General features: G+C 43.5%; 1 protein-coding gene across 4 annotated transcripts in view; it reads right to left on the bottom strand.

The window, feature by feature from the left end:
* WFS1 (wolframin ER transmembrane glycoprotein) overlaps positions 1–17,958 on the bottom strand; it is a 44,253-nt gene extending 26,295 nt beyond the window's left edge. Inside the window, exons 1-2 of one of the 4 annotated variants that reach the window (XM_032791969.2) lie at positions 17,879–17,958; positions 13,500–13,709 (exon numbers count right to left, since the gene is read on the bottom strand). In XM_032791969.2, the coding sequence (XP_032647860.1) occupies positions 13,500–13,704 (205 nt within the window). In that variant the 5' untranslated portion in view covers positions 13,705–13,709; positions 17,879–17,958. Of the gene's footprint in view, positions 1–13,499; positions 13,710–16,248; positions 16,271–17,696 lie in introns of those variants that run through there. The other 3 variants (XM_032791967.2, XM_032791971.2, XM_032791970.1) reach the window with 3 other exon arrangements.
* Positions 17,959–24,576: the final 6,618 nt, after the last annotated feature.

Here is a 24,576-nt window from a genome sequence, read left to right as displayed (position 1 = left end):
CAGGAAATTATGGGGCAAAGACAATTATTTAATGAGAGTAGAGACAGATGAAAAAGTTCAAGCTTTATAGCCATTAAAACACAAATTGTCATCATCATTGGTCAAAACAAGCAGAGTAAATAACCTTAAATCAAACTCTAATAAATTCTCAAGCAGCATTATTTTGTCTATCGGTCAATTTCAATTATGATCAATAGAAATATTTTTTCATGGGTTTGTGGGTGTTGGGTGAAACGGACATTTACAAATAAAAATCTAATCCTTCCAAGCCTAATTATGATGCAGTATATCCTCTCCTCCCCACATATTTGTTCATTTATTTGCTAATTTACAGAAGCCAGAAGTCTGCTAATGTGTCTCCTAGTCAGACTGAGCTTGTGATGTTTTTTTACTGCGTAACATCTAAGTAAAAAATATGGAGAGAAAACTTTGATTAAGGACTGTGTATGAACACCATCTTCGGGAGACAGCAAGGTAATCCTCTTCAGCATTAACAGAGTCAGAGTTTAAGGCCAGACAGGACGACCAGATCATGTAGTGTGATTTCCTAGATAGCACAGACCACTGAACACCTTCACACTATACCCAACAACCACAATTAGACCAAAGTATTACACCGGTCACAAGATTAAACTATATAAATGTTCAAAAAAGAGCATATACATCTGGAAGGGGCAAGCCTTTCTGATGCAAGAGTCTAAGATGTAAAAGATTTCCTAGGTTCACCAAAACTAAAAAGGGCAGAAATACCTATGATTATAGGTTATACTATATTATATATATATTATCCTGTCTAATTTCGCAGCGCAAGTCAATGGCAGCGGAATTCCAGATTCGCCCATTCCCATTGTAGGGCAAGATGGAAATCTAAGTCAGTCATAGTAACTAAGTTGACTCTAGTCACATACATCAATTTAAGCTGAACAGCAGAAAGTATATTACACAGACATATTAACACATACTTCAGAGCATACTACCATTGTTTTTCTTTAATGCATGTTGCATTTTAGATTACAGGTATTTTATATGTTGCCCTCTACTGTAGCAGGTGGGTCCCTTCCATTTGTGAATTTTAAAGTGCTTTACGAAAGGTTAGGTATTAATATTTGTCTTTTACCGGTAAGGAAACAGGTAGACATTAAGTGATGTGCATAAAGTCACAATAATAAATCAGTGGCAGTCAGAAATAATAACCCCAACAACTGCCTCCTATCCCTGTTCTAACCACTAGACAACACTTTCTCCCCAGGAAAAGAAAAAAAGCTTTCCAGGTCATTTTTAAAATTAAAAAGTTATTTAACATACATAGAGACATAATGCAGTACAAAGCACAAAGGAAGGAGAAATAAGCATGTTTACTGGGTACCTACTTACCAACTACAGCAGCCTACATATGGAGTGGAGGGGCTTCTAGGTGTGGGAGGCGTGTCAAACCCACAATCTTCAAAATGAAAAATCATGAGCCTTTACCATTTGAGCTAAATAATTTCTTGTTTGGCTGTGAGAAAGTGATCAGCTGTGCAGCCAGTGGGGCTAGAGGGAGTCATGCTTTCACACATACTAAGCCAGTGTATTACACAAACACAGGGCAAGGATCTGAAGTCCTTTTGGACTGTAAACTTCAATAAATAATTAGATGACATGAGCACCAACTTGTGCACTAAAGAAGCTTCTCAAACAGGAAGCAATAAGGGAGGTAAAAATATTCATTTGCAGTATATGTAACTTTAAAAGAAATTGTAGGTTTTACAAGTGAATGTTAACACTGCATGGAAAATACTATTGAACAAAAGATCTTAATGCATTAGGTGACACCCACACTAAGTGTATGAGGGAAACCTGTTTGGCATACCCAATTTTCATGATCACGACTACAAGCATTGTATGTGGGCTCGGGGAGAAAGTGACAAGGACTTGTAGAAGGAGGAAGAAATCAGTGTTTGGAAAAATTTTAGATGGCAAAATATGAAAATTTCTGTACTAGATTCACATTTTAACATCACAGCAGATACTTCAGAAACACCCTCTCATAGTCAGGGAGAGCCAATAAATCAACTGCAGCTATATGTGTAAATATGCAAGTTAAGTTCACACTTGGCCAACAGTAACTAGCTTCCAGTCTATTTAATACACAGCTAGAAAAAATGTAAATATGAGTGTTTTTGCATCTTGTACAAAGATGCTTGCCATAAATCTGGCACTTGCCCTGATAAAACTCACAAGCAAGGGGGTCAAATAAGAGTTGTACAGGAAGCATTAAGTAATAATGTGTTCCTGTTAACTCACATCAGAAAAATCTTGTAGTCACCATGCCTAGTCCTCTGAAAACTTCAGCTCACTCTTCAGCAGCGATCAAAAAAGGCTAACAATGTTAAGAGCTATTAGGAAAGGGAAAGAAAAAAATAGCATCATGTCACTATATAAATCCATGGTGGGCCCATACCTGGAATACTGTGTCCAGTTCTGGTCAACCCTTGTCAAAAAGGATATAGTGGAACTGGAAAAGATTCAGAGAAGGGCAACCAAGATGGTCAAAGGTATGGAATGGCTCTAAACAAGGAGAGACTAAAAGGATTAGAGCTGGTCAGCTTAGAAAATAGATGACTAAGGTGGATATAATAGAGGTCTATAAAGTCATGAATGGTGCGGAAAAAGTGAACAGAAAAGTGTTTTTTGCCCTCTGACTCAATACAAAAACCAGGAGTCACTCGAAATACAAATAAGAGCAAGTCCTTTCTCACACAATTAATCTGTGGAACGCATTGCCTTGAGATGTTGTGATGGCCAAAAATATAACTGAACCCAAAAAAGAAGTTCATGTAGGATAGACCCACCAATGGTATTAGCCAAGAGCATCAGGGATGCAACCCCATGCTCAGCGCAACCTAAACCTCTGCCTGCCAGAAGACAGGAGGGAAAGACAGGGATGGATCACTCAATAAATTGCCCTGTTCTGTTTGTTCCCATTGATTCTCTGGTTTTGGCCACTGCTGGAGACAGGATGCTGGACTAGATGGACCATTGATCAGATCCAGTATGGCTGTTCTTATGTTCTTCTTCCTCCACCACAACAGTTGGAAGCTGTCACAGCAGCTGGTAACTAGTACAGCGTCTGCTGCTGTTGCTTTAAGGATGGCATCAGCGCAGCTTAGAATGTTTATATGTTCAGTTATTATGGCAGACAGAATTCTCTTGAAGAATATAAGAAAGAGAAGGAAATGGGAATTTGTTTACACTTTCCTCAGTCAGCAAAAGTTGAATGGAATTTAATCGGACATGAAAAGGAACTTTTGTCTCCTGAGGAAGTTCCTTTAGCCAAACGTCAAAGGCCTGCCGCAAACAATGGAGGGCTGAGAGCTTCTCAAAGAAAAGGTAACAAGAATATTTTATAATGGAAAGAGCAAGGCAGACTATGGGTAAGACTATGAGTCAGTCACAGATTCTGTCATTTTACAAGACCTCCATGACTTCCCAAAAATTCCAATAATTCAGCCCTACGGTGGAGGGACTCTGGCTTCAATAAATCCACAATTTATTGTTTATTATCCATGTCCAATCTGCGACTTTACAAAAATACCCATGCCAAAATCATAGCCTTAAGTATAGGGTCACTATTAGCTACCCCTCATAATAATATTGAGCTGAGATGGCAACCTCTCTCATCCCACATGTTGAGAATTTAAAAACAAAAATAGAGCGTGTTAGTTTGGGATGGAAGTAGCAGCACTCAGGAGAATAGAAAAAAAGGGAATTACGAAGTGATGCTGCATTGCACTCTATCCAGTAACAGCCTGTGGTTCTTTAATCGGGACGGTTTGAGCAATGAAATAAGCTACTTTTAAACTCCCAACCAGATTCTAGATGCAGATAAAAACGTATGACAAAATAAAAGATTTACTTTACAAACAGGTGCTGCAGAAAACATAGCTACAAAATATATGTAAAAGTGAGGAGTTTGACATATAGTCCCTTGGGAGGGCGAGATTGCTAGAAGTATGATTTAAAATGGTTCTCTCTGGTGCAAATTTAGACTATTACCAATGCACTTTTTGAAGAGTGATTTGTACATTCTGTAACAAAAATTAGTGTTCTAATAGCTTTAAAGTGTCATCAGATTGTACTATTAAGCATTCAGAAGAGCCAGTTTCAGCCTCCCTGGAGAAATACTCCTACTCACATTCCACAGGTTTCAAAAAGTTCTCTACTGTTCTGCATTGTGCTTACACAGGAATGAAGTATTTAAAAGCAGATCTTAAGCATTATGTTTACACACAAGCATTATAGAATAAGGAAAGCATGCACATAGACATAGGCTCTGACTGGAGATGGTCACAACCTATTTTTGCAAAACATTACTGCTGTTCTTCAGCTAGCTCTAGCCTTGAACTCACTAGCTGCTCATTCATGAGGGTAGACTTTTTTTTGCATGGGTGGGTTCAAGCCTTATTGGTTCCAACTGAGCTCTGTGCAGGCAGAGAGGTCTGCCAATGTAGATCTCATTGCAATATCAAGGCAATACATAAAAGTGCAATATCATATTTTAATTCCACAAATTCAGCTTCTATGTTACATGATCTTAGGGTATGTCTACACTGCAACTGGAGGGTAGGGTATGTCCACACTACAGCTGGAAGCACGTGTAGGATACATTTTGTAGTCTGATTCTTTAGTGGTTAATAATTATTCCTGATTGCTCATTAACACCAATTTAAAGAGCTGGGGGTAGTAGGGTTCTAGTCCCAGAATCAGATACAACAGAATTAAAATTAACAAGTTCAATGTTTGGTGGGAAACTCCATCCTGTACAGCAACAACACTCACATTGAAGGCAAAGTAAAGAACAATAAGAAAATATAAGAAAGCTCCAAACCAAATAAATAAAAAGCAGGAATAAAGAATTAGTCATATCTTTGATATCATTCTTGGCATATGCTCATATACCTATATACTCACATGCTTCCTTTGATATGGTAGTGATAGAAAAAAGACCCGCTCTGTCCCTGACATGCCAATCAAGTCCAATGGTCCAGATCCAGATCAACCTACCTGATCAACCCCCTCTATATAGTGGCCTGGTTTATTATAGGATCTAAGGATGACTGTCATGAATATTCATGCAGATACCCAGCCTCCCATCTCCACATCTAACTTCCTCACTCGAATAATGTTGGAGTGCCTTTATCTTATAGGTTACCATATTAATGGCTTTACCTTATGACCACAGATGTCAATTTAATTGCCAACGCAAATTTGTGGTTAGGCATCTGCCAACAATTTTGTCCTAAAATATCCAAACCTGATATCAGTTTAATGTTCTTGCTATTGCCAGGTATCTTTATATACAAACCTCCTCCTTAAACGCACTATTCCCAGTTCTCCAAAACCTTGGGGCAACTGTTGGGCCATCTATCTATGCTGAAGTTCACAGGTCTCAAGCCTTATGCTAACTTGTTTAAACCAATGTCTTACAGGAAACAGGCCTGTTGGTTTCTTGCATTATTGCTAAGTAAAATAAAATGCGAAAGCTAGTTCTATGGGCTACAGTTTACACTAAACCCATGGCACTGAGTTTCAGAACCCAGGTCAAAGCATAAGAAAAGCAGCTTAACATACAATACTAACCATACTAGTAAATAAAATTTAATGTAAAGCCTTTTAATACTATAAAAGGCACAGTTAGTGTAATCTTTCAAGCAGCATTTCAATTTGTTGAGCAAATGAAGCCTAGAATATATATATATAATTTTAATACTGTGAATAAAGCATTTTCAAGATGAATGTTGTCAGATATTCCATTTTCAGTATCATGTAGGGGCACACTGACAGGGCTGTTAAGAGTCTAGAAACTCAGTCCCGCTATCTCCAGGAGCAGTAGTGTCTTCGTAGTTATGTTAATTGTCTTAGTCACGCCACAACTGCAAATCATCAAATCACATTAAGCTCCAAAGGGAGCAACTTCTGCAGCCCCACAAAATGAGGATAAATCATGAAGAGAGCAGTAAAAAAAGTGTGTAGGTGGAAAAATGAAAGCGATGATATATAGGCTACATATTTTAAAAGTTATCAAAAAAAAGCAAGATTCTAAAGGCATTACAAGAAAAATTTGCATTTCTTTCCAGTGTAGCTATTATTGTACAATGAACATTTAAGTCATTTAAAATAATTCACACACACACACAACTATAATTATAAAAACAGCTATGCCTTTTTTTTCTGCACAAGATTCTTTTTGCAGACATATCCCTCACCAAACTCTTGATCTCTATATTCTAGGGTTAGGATAAGTCATTAATATAGCCCATAAAACAAAATCTTTATTTAAAAACAAGGGATAATTTTTACTTAGCAATTTATTACAGAATTTAAGAAATCCAAGTGCTTAAATAGTTAAGATCATAAATCTGGCATTCCCCTCATACATTTATAGATTTTAAAGCTAGAAGAGACAACTATGATCCAGTTTGACCTCCTGCACAACACACAATTTCAATAATTCCTGAAATGGAGGGAATTATTCTTCCTTATTATATAAGTGAATAGTACTGAATTACAGTTGAAATAGAGCATCTTTCTAAGAAAGACACACAAATTCAGTTTAAAGATTCCAAGTGATGATCAATGTGATATGTTCCACCAGTTAATTACCCTCATGGATAAAAGCCGTGTCACATCCAATTTGATTTTTCTAACTTCAAGCCACTGGAACTTTATACCTTCGCCAATTCCATTAATGGTCAAGTGATTAATTATTAAATCACAACCTTAAAAGAATAGTACTGATTTGGGTCAGTTACCAGAAATCTCAGAAAACCAGGTTTCACACCACAAAAAACAAGACCTTGGAATTTCATTTCACTTTTGAGGAGTAGCCGATGCTGTTTTGGCAGTAGTGAATGAAAGTATTCTCAGTCAGCTTCCCTGGAAAATATTTGTATCCAGTTTTCAAATAAATGGACAGTTTCCCTGTCTTGAAGGCCAGTCCTTGCATCAGCCAATATCAAAACTTCCCCAGGTTTTAATTTTTGTAGTGTAATGAGAATTTTGTAGGGCAGACAGAGGGATACAAAGAAACATTAGAAACTTATTACCCCCCCCCCCACACAAAATTTTTTTTTTTAAAGTTTTACTCTATAAAATTACCCCCAGATGCTATAGTTGTCAAAGATACTTAACTCCACAAATGAAAAGCATAAATATCTTTTGGGACAGGAGTTACCAGAGGAATTAATATACATTTTATCACTGAAAATGGTTGCAACTAACTTTGCAGACGCTATCCTCCATATATATTAAGCCACTCACATCTACATTCTCAGGTCTGGTCCCAGAGGTGAACGTTACAGAACAGATAATCATCAAGTGATCCATCCCCTGTTGCCTATTCCCAGCTTCTGGCAAACAGAGACTAGGGACACCATCCCTGCCCATCCTGGCTAACCACCACTGATGTACCTCTCCTCTGTGAACTTATCTAGTTCTTTTTTGAATCCTGTTATAGTCTTGATTTCATCTGACTGCTCAGGATTCCAGAAACCTATTTCTCTTCTCTAATAGACTTGTCATAAACAAAATGCCTGTAAGAGCAAATGCACCTAATTCTTAAACCCTAAAGCCATAACATCCTCAAAATTTTTTCAAACTCCCCAAACAAACTGTTACACTTTCTGATTCCCCCCTTTGCCTATTAGTCCCCTCAAACCCTGCTGAGTGGTGGAACACAATGGCCACGGCAGGTAAGTATTTCTGCTGTGTACAAGGGAATATACACAAAGAATCTCCTTCACTTCATTCTCTGGCTCTCTCCAGGCCCCAGGATGTCCCTATCATTAATGGGGAGGAAGCTTATCAGTCAATGTCCTTTAGTAGAGACTGTTGCATTAACTGGTCAAAAGCTATTTGCAAGCTACCACATAAAAGTTATCGTAAGTGGGACGGAGGGTCCAGACTAGTCTTTGTAGCCAATTCCCATGTTCTCCAAGGTACTGTGTACTTTCACCACCTTTTGCAATTCTGAGGAATGCCAGGACTGTTTTTGTTTTAAGCAGTTACTAGCTTTCTTGTATACTGCAGACACGTATGCAGATATCTCATTGATTCCAAGCTCCAGAAGCCTTAATCAACCATGTATGCACCTCATTCACTGACAAATTCCCTGTCAAGGCACATTTTTTGCTAAATCAATAGAAAAAGTTAACTACTCTGATTTTAATTTAGTATTCAGCCAGTACCATTTCTCTCATTCCTAATTTATACACAAACTTATTTCTGCAGGTGCTCTCCAGACAGACTTTAACCATTTCTGACAGGGGGAGGTGGGAGGGAAAGTTTGTTCTATTGAAAACAGACTCTATGCTTATAGGTTTGCTGAGTCTCTGCCAGTTGCATGTTGAGGTTTACATTCAAATCAGTACTGATTTATATAAAGAAACCCCATGTTATTGTTACCACCCACTGTGAAATCAACTATTTGAAAAACGTTTGAAAAGCAAACAGATTCCCTAACAGCAAATTAATAGAGGTACTGAGAAATTGCATGACTTGTTGATGCAAGATTCCTCAACACAGGAGCTTGATCCAAGGGGACTACTTGTATTCTCAAAGTTAAGCATGTGCTTGAGTATTTGTTGGATTGGGGCAGAGTGCTTAGCACCTCGCAGAACCATCCCCTAGATCAAGAGAAAGAAGTTACCCAGAAAACACAAGTTCTCTTGACATCTCCATAAGGTTATTATACCCTTAAACACAGCATATACAGATGAAGTTAGGGAAAATATACTACACGGATACACAGATTCCAAGGCTATTGCGATCATCTAATTTGACCACTTATATAATACAGGCTGCAGAATCTCTCCAAAATAATTCCAAGAGTTTATCTTTTAGAAAAACATCCAATCCTGATTTTAAAATTGTCAGTGATGGAGAATCCATCAGGACCTTGGTAAGTTGTTCCACAGTTAATTACTCTCACTGTTAAAAATATATGACTTATTTCCAGTCTCAAATTGTCTAGCTTCAACTTCCAGCCATCGGATAATGTTCTATCTTTCTCTGCTAGACTGAAGAGTCCATTATCAAATATTTGTTCCCCAAGCAGACACTTATAGACTAATCAAGTCATCTCATAATCTTCTCTTTGTTAAGCGAAATAGACATGCTCTAAAATTTTATTGGCAGGCGTATGGAAGTGCTAGAATCACAAGGGAGTTATGTAGGCCATCCCAGACAAGTGCCAATATGTTTATACCATACTGTCAAGGTATACAGAGCTTGGTAAGCATGTTTTAAAGTAACATTCTTAAGAGAACCATAGTGTATATAAATTACCCCTCCTCACAATAAGTCTAAGTCATTACTACTCAGAAATTACTGCTTCTAAATCACTTCAACTACAAATTGAAGTCTGTAGAGTTGACAGAAATATGTAAAATATATGTAATGAGTCAGCTGAAAGTGGTCAGTACCTTTAATGTTTTGCAAATTCTAACTTTTCATCTGGAGTTACAGTGACAATCCACTGAAATTATTAAAAGTTATCTACAACAAGCAGCTCTGCACATATGTCTGAATGACACTTTGGTGGACTTTTCCGTTCTCCTCTACCTGTTTACAGTTTCAGTCACCACCAAAAAAGGTATTAATGACACACAGCAGCTGCTTCAAGTTACTGACTCCTTAATCCACCCAAGTAAAAAGTCAACCTTTGCCCCTTCATGAGGCGCCTGCTATCTTATGTTTTTCCTTTCAAAAACGGAAAGACTATATAATTCAACATTGCTACTTACAGCCTGGATTCCTCATTCTTCCGTGGCCCATCAGCAACAAAGCATCTCTCCACTTAAAAACAACTTTAAGATATTCTGATTTCCATCATTCTCCACTAGGAATACCTTCTCTTTCAGTGTTACTACTTTGCAAAAAACATTAATGCCTTTTGAGTAACCTATTCTTCTTTGTAACTAGAAACTCTTTAAAACTCTATCCATATCCCTATTTTATGTTTAAACTTTAATGTGTCCAGTTGGGGCAGAGAGGAACTTTGTTCCCTGTTTCAAATAAGGCTTTAGGTTGGGTTTTGTTATACATTTGGTGGTACTTTTGGAGGGGACGGGGGGTGGAGGCAGACTTTTCTTCCCCAAAATCCAAGAAACCAGTATTGTGGTAGGTAGCATTTGTTGTAGAAAAATGCAAAGAAATTCATACTGCATGAAATAATTTGACCCAGACAGACACATTGCCTAAGTTAAATGTAATCAATCATGCAGGAAAAAGACTCAGGCATCCTGGTAGACAGTTCAATGGAAACAAATGCTTAAATCTTCAGCAATGTACAAAAGGTTGGGTTAAGTTATGAAAGGGACAGAGAATCATACTGAAAACATACTATTACTGTATAAATTGATAGTATGCCTGTATCCTCAATACTGTATTCAGTTTTTCTCATATCTCAAGAATCGTAAAAGAAAGAGAAAGGTTCCAGAAAAAAGGGCGACTAAAGTGATTAAAAGTATCAAAAAAGACTTCCAAAATGAGGAGAGTTAAAAGGATTAACATACATAATTTAGCGAAGAAACATAATAGAAGTATACAAAATGATTATTATACAGGTTATTCAGATGCTCCTGTTTATCCTCATAATACAAGAACAAGGGCACATTCAATAAAATGGAGAAGCAACATATTTAAAATCAAAGTTAGTGCTTTTTTTAAATTAACAGAATGCATTGAGGGAGGGATAGCTCAGTAGTTTGAGCACTAGCCTGCTAAACCCAGGGTTGTGAGTTCAATCCTTGAGGGGACCATTTAGGGATCGGGGCAAAAATCTGTCTGGGGATTAGTCCTGCTTTGAGCAGAGGGTTGAACAAGATGACCTCCTGAGGTCCCTTCCAGCCCTGATATTCTATGACTGTCTCAATTACATCTCTTTGCAGGCTCCTCAGTATTTGAGGAACAGTTTAGTAGGGTTTTATAAAATTAGATGTTTATACAGAATCAGAAATTACCCAGATTGACTGGAAAGGGAGAATATCATACCTGCCAGCATTCTTTATATAGAATACCAGTAGATTGATAGGAGGATTTATTTTAATAATTTTGCATAATTCATGAATAGAAGCCATGCCTTTCTGTTTTAAAATGATACTATAACAAAAGCTGATACATTTCAATGCTACATTTTTCATATTGTTGCTATTCTCTTCTTCATGTTGAAGAGTACTAAGAAACTGGAGGACGAGGGAGAGGGGAAACAAGTACCTGCTGCTCTAATCCTAACTTCATAATCACATAATTAACGTCAGAAGTGTCAATTCTTCAACAGCTCTGTACTACTTAATTAGTGGGCGAGATTAGAAAACTGATCATGATATATTAAGGATGCAAATTAGAAAGTCAGGAATTCAACAAATCATTCCCCCCTCCAAAATTTGCTCACTGGCCCAAGGGAACTGCCTTAATTCCAGAGTTACCCTTCCCTAATTAGGTGAAAACTTTAAATCTGAAAACTGTGGGCATAAAACCAAAGATGTGTTTGCTTAAAATTATGTTTTGTGGCACTCTGGGGAATCAATAATTTAAACTGTTAGAAGTTAGGGAAACAAAAGGTTAGTTGCTTAGACTGTAAACTCTTACTTGGATCACAGATTCTTTGGTCAGGGTCTGTCTTTTTTGTTATTATGTGTACAGTACCTAGCATAATGGGTCCCTGTTTTCTGATTAAGGCCTCCAGGAACTTCTAAATGAGAAATACAAGATTATTTTAGAGCTGGGATTATTGATATACTTAAATCACTTCAATTTCATATGGAATGCCATCCTAAACCCAGAACAAGAAAGAGCAGCAGTTTGTAGGACTGAGCCCCTACCAGGAAACCCAGGCAAACACATATATAGGTGCTTAGTTTTATGCTTATGAATAATCTCAGGGACTTCAATAGGACTACTCACGTTTGTAAAGTTAAGCAAGTGTGTAAGTATTTGCAGGACTCGGGCCCAGTTTTAAAAATTTTATTAAAGATAATGTTTAAAAGTATGTAACATAATTATTAATAAAATAATAAATTTTAATTAAAATTAATAAAAGTTTTAAATCTAGGCCCCAGTCCTGCAAATACTTAAGAGCTAAAAAAAAAACAACCCAAAACAGTGGTCTGGCTAAGTCTGGAACACACAGGTGTGGTATGTAGGTGTGATTCCAGACTAAGTTTAAAACCTGACTTCAGGGGTCCAGAATACTGCAAATGGACATGTGTCTCATTGAGGAACTATGGAGAGAGCACCTTCACTTTCCATTACTTTTAACAATTTATTAAGTCTCTCTCCATGCACCTTGAAAGCACCATCTTGAGTTTCAAAATGTATCATTAATTCTGATCAGAACTCCTACATACCTAACCCAGAGGGTACAAACTAGGGCCCGTGGGCCACATCCAGCCTGCAGGACCCTTCCCTCTGCCCCTCGAGCTCCTGCCAGGGAGCGGGGTCAGGACAGGCTTGCGGAGGAGCCAGCCCAACTCACCGGCAGTGCAGTGAGCAGGGCGGAACCTAGCCCCTGGCCCATCCCCTTCTGCTCCCCTCCCTTCCTGTCTCCCTCGCAGTTGCAGTCCTCCCAGTGCCTGGGGGCGGCACAGCTATAGTGACCAGGTGCTCCAGGGCAGCGCACTCAGGGATGGGGAGGAGGGGGAGTTCCGGGGGGTGCTACAGGAGGGTGGTCAAGGGGCCTGGGCCCTGCTGCCAGCGACAGGGGTAGAGCAAGCCAGGGTCCCCCGCCATACCCAGCATGCTTAGCCCTTGTCCCCAGCAGCCAAGCCCAGACAGGGAGTGAGCCCTGCCTGACTGCCAGGGAGAGCAGCCAAATGAGCAGGGGAAATGCACAGGGAAAGGACTGAGCCCTGCTTTCCCTCACCCCACAGGTAACATGGGGCAGGGAGAGCAGGGAGGGTTGGATAGGGGGCAGTCAGAGGGTAGGGAGAAGGGGGGATTGGATAGGGGACAGGAATCCCGGGAGGGATGGTCAGGGGGCGGAAAGCAGGGGTGTTTGGATAGGATGCATGAGTCTTGGGGAGCAGGTGGGGTGGGGATCGGGGGAGGGTTGGATACAAAATATTGTCTCACTCTATTGTCTCACCCTCATTGTCTCTCTAATGTGTAATCTAGTTAATTTTAAGAAGTTAGTTAAAAGCAGTTTCTGCTATTGTATTGCCTATGTGCTTGAATCCCCTTATTTTTTGTGGTTAAAAACCTCCTCTCTCTTTCTTGTTGCTGTGTGAACACAGAGAAATAGATAAACTACACAGGGGAAACAGACAATTATACACAAAACAAACAAGAAAATTCTCTCTCTCTCATCTTCCATCTTATAGCATGTAAAAAAATTCACACAGGAATGTATTTTTCAAATTGAAGATGTCCCTTCAAGTATAGGCGTTTATTGCAACAATACCTCTAATATCTTGATTTTAGAATATACAGATCTTGCATAATTAGTATTTCTGACTCACCACCTCTTTCAGCTCTGTCCCTGCCATTAGAATGGCTGGTAGCTGATGGGGAAAAAGTCGCAGAGGACAATGAATCTCCTGAAGGTGAACCAGGTTTCTGATTACTCTCACTATGGCCCACAGTAGCAGCTGCATTTAGCTGAGACTTTCCTTGCTGTGGCTGTGGGTGAGAAGCACTTGAGGAAGGATCAGGATCTGAATCCATTTCAGCTGCAAGCAAAGAATTAAATTTATAATTAAGAAATAAGCACACACTAATAATTAAGTGGCATGCATCTTATGTAAAACCAAAGTGCAAACTTCTTTAATCCAAAATACATGTTATGATTCTTGTTCTGACAATATGTACAAAAAGTCAGAATCAATATAAAAGCATTGGAAAGCGTGCTAAGGCATCTTTTACACATGGAATTATTCAGGAATCAGGGGCAGCTCTATGTATTTTGCCGCCCTAAGCAGGGCAGTCAGGCGGCTTTAGTTTGCATGGCTGCGGGAGGTCTGCTGGTAATGGAGATTCGGTGGCATGCCTGCGGGAGATCTGATGGTCCCGCGCCTTCGGCGTACCCACTGCCAAAACCGCAGGACAAGTGAACCTTCTGTAGAAATGCCGCCTAAGGCAGCCTGACTGCTGCCCTCACGGCAACCGGCAGGCCGCCCCAGCACGTGCTTGGTGCGCTGGTGCCTGGAACCGCCCCTGTCAGGAAAAGCTAGTGCAGGGGTCAGCAACCTTTCAGAAGTGGTGTGCCGAGTCTTCATTCATTCACTCTAATTTAAGGTTTTGCATGCCAGTAACACATTTTAATGTTTTTAGAAGATCTCTTTCTATAAGTCTAAAATATATAACTAAACTATTGCTTTATGTGAAGTTAATAAGATTTTTAAAATGTTTAAGAAGCTTCATTTAAAATTAAATAAAATGCAGAGCCCTCCGGACCAGTGCCCAGGCAGTGTGAATGCCAATGAAAATCAGCTTGTGTGCCGCCTTTGGCACCTGTGGCATACCCCTGAGCTAGTGCTTCTCTGCTGCCCCTAAGTAGTTTAACGCAGATGGGACAGTTGTTTGAAATGCACATCAGAGGACGGGACTACCAAATCCAATCTCGTATCTGTGTCAGTGCACAAATATCTATACAAAAAACAGTGGCTGCCCATCTGCACTCCGTATACAAATCATGAAAAGGATGTGCTGCAGATCCTGAGGCATGCCCATGAGATGGCTGGGAAGAAAAATTCCAAATCCCCCACTCCAATCCTTTAACCAAAGGACTCAGATTTACATACATAGGGGTGAATTTCATCCAAAGTGAGCAAACTCCTTTTGCCTCCCTGCCCACCCCCAAAGTAAACAGTGTTTCATAGAAAAACATTTGACAAAATCTTTAAGGGGGTGGATTTTGAAAGGCATAAAGGGCACAAGGGAACAAAACTCCCTTGAAAATCTCCCCCATGAAGATCAACAGGTCACTGCTATTTTGTAGAAAGTTCCTTAAATATGAGTGTGCCACCCACGAAAGCTTATGCTCTAATACATTTGTTAGCCTAGAAGGTGCCACAGGATTCTTTGTTGTTCCTTAAATATGTAACCTTTACAGAAAAAAGTTAGCTGAACTTTTTCTTTTACAGGACTGGAAGCAGAAGGATGTGTGTTACCATAGCAAGAAGTGTGATTAGTCATATCATGTCTGAAACTGACTTAACTCAATTTGAAGTCTGAGCACAACAAACTTTGCAGAAGCTACTTTAACACAGTCAGCCTATAAAACTCTTCTAATCCTGGATTTTCCAAAAACATGCATACCCATGCGTAATAAAAATAAGCTATGAACACATAGCCCAAAAATATTAACTGTAATTATAGTCTCAAAGATAAATATTGACTTCAATGATTTGGGCTGACAACTTGAATTCTGCTTGTATAGCGATCACTAAAAATTGTAACTCATAAAGCAATACACATATCTATGATAAATATTTACCTTGTAAGATACTAAATAATTTAGACAACTCACTTGCTGTGTTCTTTTTATCAAGAAAAAGATTACAGTAATGGCGACTACTTGCTTTCTGTATTATATTATAACTTCTATTTCATAACATGAGTTACTAAAACAATTCTGCCTTAACAGATGCATGAAAACACAGAGATTAAAATGCCCTTTCCCAATAAAGCAGCAGAATTATTTTTCTTCATTATGATACAAAAGTTCTCTCTCAGTTGGATTCATACTTAACCTTGCTACTTTAAAAGGGAACACGGGTGGGGAAAATAAGGCAGAATATAGGATCACTGTCAATAAAGAGTAAGAAAGAATCCTCTTCCCTGGCCACAGTGAACTGAATTCTCCATAACTGATTTGGGGACTTCCTCTCAGTTCTTTACTTCAACAGGTGAGGAAAGCATCTCCCCAGTATTTCCAGGGAGGATGAAAACGTAACTTACTATAAAAAAAAATAAAGAGACATTGCCACCTTCAATTAGGCCAAAAATTATAACTTTATAAAAAAAGTTTCTATAAAATACCAGCCCTTTAGAAGTGTTTTTAAATTATAAAAGTATTAAGACAGTTTTTAAACAAGTAAACTTTCATTTGAAGTGTTTAAAACCCAGCCATTGTAGCACTAAGAGTCTGAATGTGAAACTGGATATAAACAAAAGTTTCATGGACTTCACTATCCAAGCTGAAAGAAATACAGAAAGTAAACTGAGAGCTTAGACAAAAGTGAACTGGATTTTTAAAACAAATCTTACCTTTATGATTGAAAGGGTTACTAGCAGAATAGGCAAATTTGTTTACAACATGTGATTTATAACATGAGCAGTCTTTTAAAAATGCAAAACATTACAAGTATGTATTCAGTGATCTAATCTCTCATACGCTCTCACTGTCTTTTCATGTTAAAAGCCCTCAGCAACAGACAAGTCCAGTGACAATACCCATCTCGTGATTTGCTTGTGAAACCCTAAAAAGGGGATGGGTGGTGAAGGTCGAGTTTTAAAAAAGGTCCTAAGCCAGCAAGCATAAAGCCTTGTATATGCTCAGAACACTTTCTGAATAAGCATTAATACAGTTAAAGTGATCCTGCAAAGGACAGGAAGGAGTGTAAAATACTGAATACAAATGCAAGGAACAGAGTTTGAGGCTGGATTGCTTGGGACTCCCTACCAAAAAAGGGTGTTTGGCACATTCTCTCATGAGCCACCGCAGCTACCTCAAAAGGGTGAGGAAGAGCATGATGCTTTGCTTGCCCCAGTCAGAACAGTTTCTTGGGGGCACCCCACTGAAACTCAGCAGTGCGGGGCCCAAAGTTTCAATCCTTCCTGATGTAGCCAACCACTTACAAGCTGGCAGCTCTGGGGCATCCGTCAAAGTGGCAGCACAGGAGAGGGAGGGAAGCTTTATCCTTCTGGAACAGCAAGTACTTTGATGGCTGCTGGAGGCTAGCAGGTTGGGGGCAAGGACAACCAGAGACTAAACTGAGAGCATCTTAGGGGCTGCCACCGTCTGGCCCCCACAGCCTCTTTCTAGTGGGGTAGGCTGGAGAGTTAGGAGGCAGGTTTCCGCAGTGAGCAGCAGCCCCGAGAATGGATGAAACTGGGGAGATCCTGGATCTCTGCTCATAGAAAAGAAGCTGTACATGACAATGCAACTTACTGCACTGCTCGGGGCTGGGTCCAGGGTCCCAGTGCCCGGTCCTCCTTCCAGTGAGCACTGCGCAGACTGCACAGAAGTAGGGGAGACAGGCAGTGGGTCCCACTCCTGAGGGGGATGTGCAGCTGGGGGACGGAGGCAGTCCTGCATTCGAAGGGGGTGCACAGCTGGGGAGGTCTCAGGTATGTGTGATCCCTGCTCCCGAAGCGGATGCACAGTTAGAGAGGGCTCGTAGGTGGGGTCCCTGCTCCCGAGGCAGGTGCAGAGCTGGGGAGGGCTCGAGGGGCCCCTGCTCCCGATGGGGGTGCAGAGCTAGGGGACGCAGGCAGTGGGTCCCGCTCTCGAGAGGGATGCACAACGGAGAAAAAGGGATGGGCGCAGACAGCGGGTCCTGGTCCCGAGGGGGGGTGCAGGCAGCCCCCCAAGAACTGCGAGGACAGAGAGACCCCACGCCGGCCTGCACTCAGAGGTGGCGGTGCCCAGCGACACTAGGGGGGGTCCCGCTTGCCGGAGGCTCAAGGCCCCGACTGCCGCCCCGAACACTCACCTGAGCCCGGCAGGGCAGAGTCCCCGGCAAAGTTGGGCTCCAGCTCCTCCTGCGGCTGCGCGCAGACTCAGCGCGCCGCGCCGGCAGCCGACAGCCCTAGCCTGGGAAGCTGCCGACCCCGCCCCCCGCCGCGGCTGCAGCCAGCTGGCGCCTCGCGGAGGGGCAGCCCGCCTGCCACTCACCGCGCCCGTGTTCGGGCTCGCGCCCCCGCTCCCCAGGGAAGCCACCCGGGGAGCTGCTTTGCCCCGGCGCTGGCTGGGGAGCGGCAGAGTGGGTGGGACCTTGCAGAGCCAGTGCGGCGGGACCCGGGCTTGGGGCGGGGCGGGCAGAGTCGCGCTGCGTGTTTTCCTGCAGCGAGTGGGGGGAGCGGCCGGAGGTTACTGCACTTGCTGGGCCTTGAGAGCGGGCCTGGGAACTGCTGGGGGCAGCGCAAGGGGCGGGACAGATAGAGTGATGCAACGTGACCTGCCCAGGGCAGCCCTAGGCACAACAGGTCCTCACTCACCCCTGCCAAAAAGTTGCACCCTCCCCCTCCACGCGCACACGCTGGAATCAGAGGCGTTACCGCGTTGCGAGACTACGGGAGCGAAGTCCGGCCCCAAAGGGAGACGGTGGAGTTTATATGCGCCCGGAGTTGAGCCTGGAGAGATTCCGTATAGCACTGAAGTACTTCCCCGAGAGAGGGTTGAACATCTCCCAGCTTTCACAGATCTCAAGTACTTAATAACTCCCATCAGCTGGGGATCCTAATGCCTGTCCAAATATTAATCAGCGCATCCTAGCATCACCTTCCGGGGTGGGGGACCGAAGTCACTGAAGCTAGCTCTCCAATGTCCTAGAGCAGCACCTGAGCTATTGGGCTTGGGGGGACAGACAATAAATATGATAAACTTTAACATGTTTTGCCCAGACTTGTCTGTTCAGAAACAAGGGGTCAGGTACATGACTGGTGCAAATGAGTAGTTCATAGCTTCCCCTGTAATAGCTTTATCTAGGTACTAACGTGGTCCCCATTAGTATATGGTAGAACTTCAGAGTGGAGGGAAGGGATCAGTATTCGGGCTTGGCTACACTGGAGAGTTGCAGCGCTGGTGGTGGGTTTACAGCGTTGCAACTTACTTGCCGCCCACACTTGCAAGGCACATACAGCGCTGCATCTCCCTGGTTGCAGTGCTGGCTGTACTCCTGCTCTGCCTGGGGTATAACAATTGCAGCGCTGGTGATGCAGCGCTGCTCCGCCAGTGTGGCCACCAAAAGCGCTGTAATTGGCCTCCAGAGGTATTCAGAGATATCCTAGAATGCCTGTTCAGCCACTCTGCTCATCAGTTTACACTCTACTGCTCTGGCCTCAGGTGACCTGCCCTTTAAATGCCCCAGGAATTTTAACAATCCCCTTCCTGTTTGCTCAGCCAGGTGTGAAGTGCAATCAGTGAATCTTTCCAGGTGACCATGTCTCTACGTGCCAAACGAGCCCCAGCATGGAGCAATGGCAAGTTGCTGGACCTCATCAGTGTTTGGGGTGAGGAAGCTGTGCAGTCACAGCTGCTCTCCAGCCGTAGGAATTACAATACCTATGGGCAGATATCAAGGGCCATGCTGGAAAGGGGCCATAACCAGGACGCGGTGCAATGCAGGGTTAAAGTCAAGGAGCTGCAGAGTGCCTATTGCAAAGCTCACGAGGGAAACCGCTGCTCTGGCGCTGCCCCCACGACCTGCTGTTTTTACAAGGAACTGGATGCGATACTTGGGGTGACCCCACTGCCAATCCGATGACCACGATGGACACTTCAGAGCGAGTGGGGGAGAGGAGAAGGGGGGGAGGAAACTGAGACTGAGGGTACTGGGGTGGGGGGAGACACCCCGGAGTCCTAGGAGGCATGCAGCCAGGAGCTCTTCTCAAGCCAGGAGGAAGGTAGCCAGTTGCAGCAGCTGGTACTTGGTGAAGGACAAGCAGAGGAGCGGGTTCCCGATAAGCAGCTTTTAAAATGTTTTGTGAGAGGAGGGGGGTGGTTATGGCTGCCTGAGTGCATGCATGCCTAGATGTGGAATAGCCCATTGATTTGGTCTTATCACGTCGCGGTAATCAGCCTCAGTAATCTCTTCAAAAGTTTCAGCCAGAGCGTGGGCAATGCGCTTGCGCAAGTTTAGAGGGAGAGCCACTGTGGTCCTTGTCCCAGTCAGGCTAACGCATCCGCGCCAGTGTGCCGCGAGGGGTGGGGGGAACATTGCTGCACACAGGCAAGCTGCATAGGGGCCAGGGTGGAATCCGCATTGCTGTAGAAGACCCTCCCGCTCTTCCCAGGTGACCCACAGCAGCGAGAGATCTTCCAGGATTAACTCCTGTGGAAAATGTTGGGAGACTGTTCACTGTAGGTGCTCCCTGCAGCAGTTTACTTTCCCCAATGCACAGAAACCGCAGCACAGCCCTGCCCTGAGGCAATCATTCCCCCTTCCCAGGTGACCCGCAGCAGCAAGATAGCTTCCAGGATTAACTCCTGTGGAAAATGTTGGGAGAGTGTTCACTGTAGATGCCTCCTGCAGCAGTTTGCTTTCCCCAATGCACAGAAACCCCTGCACATCCCTGAAGCAATCAATCCCCCTTACTCACCATTTTGTGGCTCCTGTGGGTTATGTGCGCTCTGTTTGGTATGGGAAAAGTATGCTAAATAGAAGACTGTAAACTCCTTCACTGTGTGGGAATAACTAGCTGTCTGGGTGAGATTATAAACAATGCTGACTCTGTTAACTGTTGCCATTTTTGCCTTTTGAAAAGTGTCCTTGACTACTCGACTGCCCGTATCATCGACTGCTCAGAGGCTACAAAATCTCAGGAAGAAGCCGCGAAAAAGCAAAGAAGACATGCTGAAAGCAGTTATGGATCACTCTGTCAGAGAGAGCAAAAAACTGCAGGACTGGAGGAAAAAACTGCAGGACTGGAGGGAAAGGGAAAGCAGGATCGGCCAGAGAAATGCAGTGGCTAAGAAGAAAAGTACAAAGCAGCTGATAAGCATCCTGACGCGCCAAGCGGACTCTATCCAGTCACTCGTAGCCATGCAGGCAGAGCACTACCGTGCTGGTCCCCTCTCCCCCTGTCCCAAAGCTTTCACTTGTGCCCCAATGTCAGCTTCAAACCCCCTTCCCCAGCATCCAGGTTCTTACCACCACCAGCTGCCCCCAACACCTGTACGTTCACCAACCAGCCCTGAGAACTACAACCCTTACCCTCTGCACTCAACCCCCATCACCATGCAGTATTTTCATCCTGAAGTGCAGCAGTCAGGTGCAATGCAGGGTTAAAGTCAAGGAGCTGCAGAGTGCCTATTGCAAAGCTCACGAGGGAAACCGCTGCTCTGGCGCTGCCCCCACGACCTGCTGTTTTTACAAGGAACTGGATGCGATACTTGGGGTGACCCCACTGCCAATCCGATGACCACGATGGACACTTCAGAGCGAGTGGGGGAGAGGAGAAGGGGGGGAGGAAACTGAGACTGAGGGTACTGGGGTGGGGGGAGACACCCCGGAGTCCTAGGAGGCATGCAGCCAGGAGCTCTTCTCAAGCCATGTTGGTTTTCAGCCTCAAATTCCTCCCTCAAGGCATCCCTAATCCTTGTAGCCCTGTGCTGGGCCTCTCTAGTAGCCCTGCTCTCTGGCTGTGCAAATTCAGCCTCCAGGCGTTGAACCTCGAGGTCCATTCCTGACTGAATGTTTCACCCTTCCTTCACAAATATTATGGAGGGTACAGCACGCGGATATAACCGCAAGGGATGCTGCTTTCCCCCAAGTCTAGCTTCCCATACAGAGATCGCCAGCGCCCTTTTAAATGGCCAAAAGCACACTCCACAGTCATTCGGCACTGGCTCAGCCTGTAGTTGAACCGGTCCTTGCTCCTGTCAAGCTTCCCTGTATACGTTTCATGAGCCAAGGCATTAACGGGTAAGCGGGGTCTCCAAGGATCACAATGGGCATTTCGACGTCCCCTACTGTGATCTTCTGGTCTGGGAAAAAAGTCCGCCTGCATCTTCCTGAACAGGCCACTGTTCCGAAAGATGCATGCATCATGCACCTTTCCGGCCAGCCTGTGTTAATGTCAATGAAACGCCACAGGTGATCCACAAGCGCCTGGAGAACCATAGAGAAATACCCCTTCTGATTAATGTACTCGGATGCTAGGTGGGGTGGTGCCAGAATAGGAATATGCGTCCCATCTATCGCCCCTCCACAGTTAGGGAAACCCATTTGTGCAAAGCCATCCAGAATGTCCTGCACGTTCCCCAGAGTCACGGTTCTTCTTAGCAGGATGCGATTAATGGCCTGCAAACTTGCATCAACACGATTCCAACGTCGACTTTCCCACTCCAAACTGGTTCGCGACCGATCGGTAGCTGTCTGGAGTTGCCAGCTTCCAGATTGCAATAGCCACCCGCTTCTCCACTGGCAGGGCAGCTCTCAATCTCGTGTCCTTGCGCCGCAGGGTGGGGGGCGAGCTCAGCACACAGTCCCATGAAAGTGGCTTTTCTCATCCGAAAGTTCTGCAGCCACTGCTCGTCATCCAGACTTCCATGACGATGTGATCCCACCACTCAGTGCTTGTTTCCGAGCCCAAAAGCGGCGTTCCACGGTGCTGAGCATTCCGTGAATGCCACAAGCAATTTAGTGTCATACGCGTCAGGCGACTCGATATCATCGTCGACTCCTCACTGTCACTTTGGAGCTGAAGGAATAGCTCAACTGCCAAAAGTGATCTGCTGGCGATACTCATCAGCATACTCCTCAGAAGTTCAGGCTCCATTTTCCACAGAAATCACACTGCACAGAAACCATTGGGAGAGTCACAATGGCGCCAAACGTGGATGGAAAAACAGTGACTGCTGGGATGTGAAGTGATGCATCACGGGGAGTTGGGACAGGAAGCGGAATGACCCACACCTTTCCGTCCCCTTCCCACAACCCACAGCGCCAAAATGGGATGAGGTGCTGTGTGGGATAGCTGCCCATAATGCACCACTCCCAACAGCGCTGCAAATGTGACCACACTGCAGCTCTGGTAGCTGTCAGTGTGGCCACACTGCAGCGCTTTCCCTACACAGCTGTACGAAGACAGCTGTAACTCCCAGTGCTCTACAGCTGCAAGTGTAGCCATACCTTTCATGTCACACTCCTGGTTAGTACCTGACCCAGGCCAGGGAAGCTAATGAGCCAACTGGTGGACCAAAGTTGGTGATGAATCCTGGTCAGGTGCCACCTGAGGCATGTTGCATGTACTCTAAAAAGACCTTACCTTTACGAACACCTCAGGAATGGAGGTTGTTCATACTTCTTAAATATTTGTAATTGCATGAAATAGTACAGTTCTTTCAAAAGTTTACAGCTGAATGCTGGCTTAATACATCTTTGAAATTTTACTACACATAAGAAATGTGCGGCTTTTAATCCTCTTAATTTAAATGAAACACACAGAGAAACAGTTTCCTTACCTTGTCAGTTTTTTTTAAACTTTCCCTTTATTTTTTAGTAGTTTACATTTAAGACAGTATTATATTGTATTTGCTTTCTTTTATTTTTTCATCTCTGCTGCTGCCTGATTGCGTACTCCCAAATGAGGTGTGTGGTTGACTGGTCAGTTGAAGTTCGTAACTCTGGTATTCATAACTCTAAGGTTCTGCTCTAGTATCTGAGTGCCACCCCAATGTTTACAGATACCAATCTCCTTCTTCCTGCTGGGGAGGAGAAATACCTTCACTAGCTGATCCTGCTTTAAGCAGGGGGTTGACCTAGATGACCTCCTGAGGTCCCTGCCAACCCTGATATTCTATTATTCTAGTGTAGGAAGCAGAGTTGTTTAAGTTTTGTGTGAGAGGCCTGGTTTGCACCTAAAACTTAGATTGACCTAACTGGAGCACAGGGACCTCAGAGATGTAGTTAAGCCACCCTAAGCCCAGCACTGGTGTCAGGAAGAAATCTTCTGTCAACCTGGCTTCCGCTTCTTGTGGGGGAGGACTTACTACAGCAACGAAAGTACCCCTACCGTTTGTGTTTATAATACAATGCTGCAGCACTGCAGAGCTTGCTGCCACTGTAGAGCTTGTAATGTACACATACCCTGAGATCTGTGTTGCTTTCCTTGAAAAATTGGGTCTCTATCATACTTTTGTTTTCTAATCCCCATCTCCTGTTTTATGAGCTAAATTGTGCCTTCTGATATACAGATTGATATTTCAGTGGGGTCAGCATGTGTGTTATTCTCCCTGAAATATTTTCTCCAAATAGATGTGCACACATACTCAAAAAGGTGAAATCCTAGCCCCATTCAATTAATAGCAAAACTCTCATTGGCTGCAGTGGGGTCAAAATTTCCACCTAAATGTGTGTTTTGTTTTGTTTTTTAAATAAAGACCATAGTAGGAGCTGGTCTTAAATATCAAAGATCATACAAGTTCTTTTAATTGCTTTTTTCTTTCCTATGTCGATTAAAAACAGTTAATTTACTGCCTTCCCCTGTCTTGGTTTCTTGCTTGCTGAGAGCCTGCCCCTGCATAGATGCCGACTCCATCGGTGCTCCGGGGCTGGAGCACCCACGGGGAAAAATTAGTGGGTGCTCAGCACCCACTGGCAGCCAAGCTCCCCTCACCCCCCACCATCATCTTTTCCTCATCCCCTGAGCATGCTGCATCCCTGCTTCTCTGCCAGCCTCCCAGCACTTCCCGCCCAGCCACCACCAAACAGCTGTTTGGTAGCACTAGCATGCTTGGGGGGGGCAGGGTTGGGGCAGGGATTTGGGGAAGAAGTTGGAATAGGGGCAGGGAGGGGGCGGAGTTGGGGCAGAGACTTGGGGAAGGAGTTGGAATGGGGGCGAGACAGGGGTGGGGCCTCATGGAAGGGG

The sequence above is a fragment of the Chelonoidis abingdonii genome, chromosome 5, assembly GCF_003597395.2.
Source record: "Chelonoidis abingdonii isolate Lonesome George chromosome 5, CheloAbing_2.0, whole genome shotgun sequence".
Lineage (NCBI taxonomy): Eukaryota > Metazoa > Chordata > Testudines > Testudinidae > Chelonoidis > Chelonoidis abingdonii.
This window is presented reverse-complemented; position numbering and strand designations above follow the sequence as displayed.